Here is a 5,766-nt window from a genome sequence, read left to right as displayed (position 1 = left end):
TAATGCCTAGGGTATTGATCTTTTAGGTGGTGAGATTTGTTGTTGTTGTTGTTGTTGTTGGGTGCCGTTGATTCACCTCTGACTCATAGCAACCCTGTGTACAACAGAATGAAACACTGCCCGGTCTGTGCCATCCTCACTATCCTTCCTATGCCTGAGTCCATCATTGTGTCAATCCATCCCATTGAGGGTCTTCCCCTCTTTCGTCAACCCTCCACCTTACCAAGCATGACACCCTTCTCCAGAGAATGGTCCCTTCTGACCACATGACCAAAGTAGGTGAGACAAAGTCTGGCCATTCTGGCTTCCAAGGAGCATTCTGGCTTCACTTCTTCCAGGACAGGTTTGTTCATTCTTATGGCAGTCCATGGCACTTTCCGTATTCTTCTCCAACACCACAACTCAAAGACATCAACTCTTCAGTCTTCCTTATTCATTGTCCAGCTCTCACATGCATAAGACCAACCAAAAAAAAAAAAAAAAAAAAGTCTTTGGTTTGGTCTTATGCATGTGAGAGCTGGACAGTGAGTAAGGAAGACTGAAGAAGAGTTGATGCTTTTGAGTTGCGATGTTGGCGAAGAATGCTGAAAGTGCCATGGACTGCCAGAAGAACAAACAAACCTGTCCTGGAAAGAGGCGATTGAAAATACCATGGCTTGTGTCAGGCACACCTTAGTCTTCAAGGAGACATCTTTGCTCTTTAACACTTGAAAGAAGTCTTTTCCAGCAGGTTTAGCTGTACTTTTATGTCCATCTGGAGGAAGGATAAGGCACTCAGCTTCAGTAACTGTGCAGCCTCTGTTTTGTTGCTCTGAGAATTTTGCTTAATTTCTGGTGTGGGTTGTCAGCCAGTCAAGTTCCAGGTATGTTTTGTGTAGTTCATGAGGTTCTGACATGAAGAGAACAACCTAGTACTGTGAAACCTGTCAGAGCTGGAAGTCAGCTGCCTTGTTTTTCTAGGTCTTGCAAGATTTTCACCGTGGACGGTACCGTCTACCACATTTCTGTCACTCACTGTTAGTAGAAAATATTTGAATTTGCTTCTCTGACAAGTTGCTGCTTTCCCCAGTTTCTGGCTTTCACAGGTTTTTGTGTATTTTCAAAAATGGTCTTAGCTCCTTCATGTATTTTTTTTCTTTTTTCCTTCTTTTTTTAATTGTGATTTGGGTGAATGTTTACAGAGCAGCTTCATTTTCCATACAGCCATTCATACACATTTTGTTTCATGACATTGATTCCAATCCCTGTAATGTAACAGCTCTCTTCCTACTTCCTCCCTATGGTTATCTTTTCCCAGTGTCCCCCTTTCCTATGCATTCCTGCCCCCTGAACTATTTTCCTTGTGAATGCCCTTCTGATCTCTCATGGTTGATTGTTATAAGGAGTGTACTTACCTGGTGTAAATGTTGACTTTTTAGGACTATTTGTTGTTTGGCTGGAAGCCGTGGGAGTGAGTTCGGTTCCAGGCCCAAAGGGTGACTGTGGGCAATAGTTTAGGGAGTTTCACCAGGCTCTGTCAGACCAATACACCTGATCTTTTTTATGATTTTGAATTTTGTTCTACATTTTTTTCTCCACCTTATCCAGGATCTCCTGCACTGATCCCTTTCTGAGTGGTTGACTGGTAAGCCGGGCACCATCTAGTTCTTCTTATCTCAGGGTCATGTAGGCTGAGGTTCCCGTGGTCCGCTAATCTCTTAGACTAGTTGTTTCCATGTGTGTTTGGCTTTCTTCATTCTTCCTTGCTCTGGATGAGGAGAGACCAAGTGTGGCATCTAGACAGCCACTCGCAAGCTTTTATGGTCTTGGCTACTTTAATCCTGCTATGTCATTTTAGCCATCTGACAAGGAAGGTGTTGGAACTGTCCTTTGTAATAAGAGAGTGAGGGATTTTGCCATGGGACAGGCATTTAGGCCAGGGCAGCTTCACTGGCTTTTATCTCAATTACCTTTCCTTGGCTTCCTTTGTTTGTACAGAATGACAAGATTTGGTACCAAAAATTTGATAGGAGAAATGTGTACGGTAGGCAACAGAAAGGTTGACGCTGCAGTTAGGTTGTCCTCTTCCACGCGAGTGGCCCCCGTCCTTCTGAGAGTGGGCACATGGAACAGCGTGGGCTGGGGTGGAAGCAGCACTGAGCTGCGTTCCAGGGCGGACAGCTCCCCAGGCGTGACGTGTGTAACCCAGATCCCGTTGCTTGCAGACCTACATCGGCTCCATCATTGCTTCCGTGAACCCCTACAAGACGATTCCCGGCCTGTATGAACCCACAACCATGGAGCAGTACAGCAGACGCCACCTGGGGGACAACCCCCCCCACATCTTCGCCATCGCCAACGAGTGCTACCGCTGCCTGTGGAAACGGCATGACAGCCAGTGCGTCCTCATCAGGTAAACAGCCCTCATAATAAACCAGGGGGCTGACGGAGGCCTGTGAATGTGACGATTTGAAAAGAGTGATAGGAAACGCAGCAGGGGTGGGACGGAGGTGGAGGACAGAAGTAGTGCTCGGAACCAGTCAGGCTTTCTCCACACCCCAGCAACCCTCGTGTCCCCCCTGCCTGCTCCTCCTCAGGCAGCCCTGAAAACACAAAACCTGCTATGTTTATGGACCTTGACCATTACTAGAAAAATCCTTTTGGCTCCATTATAAGTCCCTGCATGTCTCCAGTGGGCTTCCCCTTTTGAATACCTGGGCAGATAGAGCTTTCGAAGCTGTGAATGAGGAGCTGATTTAGATGGGCAAAGCTTCACTGTATCTTCTCGCTTACTCTTTGCCCCAGAATAATGGTTGTCTTTTATTTATTTACTTGCCTTACTTAGTCTTTGGTTTACTTGAAAGATGAGATGTGGCCCGATTTATTATAGATCTTCCAAATTTAAGATGCTCTATGTAGTCAAGAGGGCTGGTCCCAACCCTGTGTATTTGAGCAAGGTTTCTTTTTTCTTTAGTGTAGACAAAATTACTCTAGATAGAACCAACCAAATTTTAAGAATTTTTATAATCTTAATGGGATGTTCCTAAAGCTTACATTTGAATTAGCTATAGACAAGTGGCTTACTAAGTGTATGTGAAGATAATAATACGAAGATATGCTTATTTTAATTATTTTTTGGTGGGGGAGAGGGTTTGTACCTATTTAAGCTGAGTTTTACTCGTTTATTGAAATAAACTACAAGGACCCTTACTGTTCAGAACTTTGTGGCTTAGGGACTGTCTGAAAAGCTACTGTCATGTGGTGCCGTTCAGTCAGTTCAAACTCGTAGCAACAAGCCTGTGTACAACAGAATGAAACATTGCCTGGTCTTGCATCATGCTCACGGTCATTGATGTTGGATCCCATTGTTGCAGCCACTGTGTCAGTCCATCTCATTGAGACCTTCCTCTTTCTCGCTGACCCTCCACTTTACCAAGCATGATGTCCTTCTCCAGGAACTGGTCCTTCCTGATAACATGTCCAAAGTCTCACCATCCTCACCTCTAAGGAGCGATGTTGTTGTTATTGTTGTTGTTGTTGTTGTTGTTGTTGTCGTCAGGTGCCATCAAGTCGTCTCCAACTCATAGCGACCCTATGCGTAGCAGAACGGAACCCTGCCTGGTGTGTGCCAGCCTCATAATCCTTCTTATACCTGAGCCCATGGCTGTAGCCACTGTGTCAGTCCATCTCACTGAGGGCCTTCGCCTTTTTCACTGACCCTCCACTTTACCAAGCATGAGATCCTTCTCCAGGGAATGGTCCCTTCTGACAACGTGGCTACAGTAGGTGCGATGACATCTGGCCATTCTCACCCCCAAGGAACTTTCTGGCCGTGCTTCTTGCAGGAAAGATCTGTTAGTTCTTCTGATAGTCCATGGTACTTTCAGTGTTCTTCACTAACACTGCTAAAATTAAATATTTTTAAATAAATATACTCTGTTACTCCTAAATATACTCCATACCAAGGAGCAGTAGAGATATATTTATTTTGAACTATTTAATTTTCTTCATTACCTCATTCAGAATGACCTCATCGCCTAATTCTGGTGGCAGTTTGTTGGATCTTCTTACTCATTTCCAGTGGAATCAGGTTCTAGTTCTCTTTCTGACTGTTACACTCCTCTCAATGGTTGTCAGAGCAGAAATGATGGATGTCACTGGCAGTGAGAGTTCCATGGAATCCTTCATTCTTCCTTCCAGACACTCATCTAGGGAACACAGCTACGCCTGAGGAGCGATGGTGTGAAAGAGGATTCCACTGTCCTCCTAGTCCCACATTGTGGCAAAAATAAGGATTATTTTATTATTTGAAGAGGAAAGAACAGAAACGGGTCTTGGTATTTGGGGGGAAGGCAGTGGTGGCGTAGTGCCTAAGGCATTTGACTGCTAACCAGAAGGCTGGCATTTCAAACCCACCAGCCACTTCTCAGAAGGAAGATTGGGCAGTCTACTTCCATAGAGATACTGCCTCAGAATCCCAAGAAGGGGTCTGTCTCTATGAGTCAGATCGACCCAATGGCAGTGAGTTTGGTTCTGGTTTTGGTTGCTTCCCCTTTGGACTGCAGAGCCCATTGAAGTGAGTTACAGAACAGATGGAGAGCCAGATGTCAGCTTGGGACCACCAGGCAGCTGGGCTTGCACACACTGCAGCCCCCTAATTAGGCAGACAGACAGACCCACCTGGTCACTGGTACAGCCAGGTAACCAGGGGCCACATTGACCAAAAGGTGGATAACAGACTAGCCAGGCCTGAACCAAGCACACTTGGTCCTCTCCCCAGTTCCCCAGTCAGAGAAGCCACTCCTGAGAGGGGGGCAGATACGTGACGGGGGGAGCGTGAGAGTGGGGAGCAGGGCAGAGGGACCAGAAGAACAGGCCCACTGTTGAAACACAGGCCAGGGAAATGGAGGGGCCCTGAACAGAGGACATCTGAGAGATGCTCCCCTCATCCTTCAAGCTCTTCCTATGTGGAATCTGACTTAGATGGCAAAAAGCAATGGCTGTATTTATGGAAGCATTGCTGTGCATTAGATGCTGTGCCAAGAACCTTTTAGACTCTCCTTGTCTTATTGAAACCTTCCAACAGCCCTTTGATGTGGGTACTCTGTAATGGTATTTACAGATGCCGCCCACAGAGAACCGCGCTCAGGGACTATGTGCCTCTCGCTGGCACGTTTTACCCATTATCCTTGTGCATAAGTCCTTGCTTTGTTTTGCATTGTCTTATTTTAATTTACATTTTAAATGTTTTGCTTACTTTATATTTTTGGTTCCTTGATTTCTTTTTTCCCCCCTAAATTCTTGTTGTTGAAAATATACACAGTAAAATATACACCAAGTCAACGGTTTCTGCATGTACAATTCAGCAACACTGGATACATTCTTCAAGTTGTGCAACCATTGTCACCCTCCTTGTCTGTGTTGTCCCTTCCCCATTAACATCAGCTCACTGCCCCTAAACTTCCTGTCTAATCTTTTGAGTTGGTTGTCACTTTAATCCCATATAGATAGTTCTTAAGCTAGCATAATGTTAAAAGACAGACTTTTTATTACTAGTTAAGCTAAACTATTATTTGGTTTTAAGAAGCCTAGGAATACTTCTGGTCCCAGATTTCAAGATTATCTCCAGGCAATAATTTCAAGACTTCACATAGCCCCCTTGAACATTACATCAGGTAGATACAGCTCTGGTAGCATAATGCCTTAGGCACTTGACTGCTAACCAGGAGGCTGGCGGTTCAAACCCACCAGCCACTCATCAGAAGGAAGGTTGGGCAATCTATTTCC

General features: G+C 45.2%; 1 protein-coding gene across 1 annotated transcript in view; it reads left to right on the top strand.

The window, feature by feature from the left end:
• Nucleotides 1-5,766, top strand: part of MYO10 (myosin X) — a 344,577-nt gene that overhangs the window by 182,230 nt on the left and 156,581 nt on the right. The window contains 1 exon segment of the mRNA XM_042782436.1: nt 2,205-2,392. Within this exon segment, the coding sequence (XP_042638370.1) occupies nt 2,205-2,392 (188 nt within the window).

This window comes from Orycteropus afer, unplaced genomic scaffold (genome assembly GCF_000298275.1).
Source record: "Orycteropus afer afer isolate SDZICR_OR568_19922 unplaced genomic scaffold, OryAfe1.0 scaffold00317, whole genome shotgun sequence".
Taxonomy (NCBI): domain Eukaryota; kingdom Metazoa; phylum Chordata; class Mammalia; order Tubulidentata; family Orycteropodidae; genus Orycteropus; species Orycteropus afer.
The sequence above is the reverse complement of the archived record's forward strand: the minus strand, read 5'-3'. Positions and strand labels throughout refer to the sequence as shown.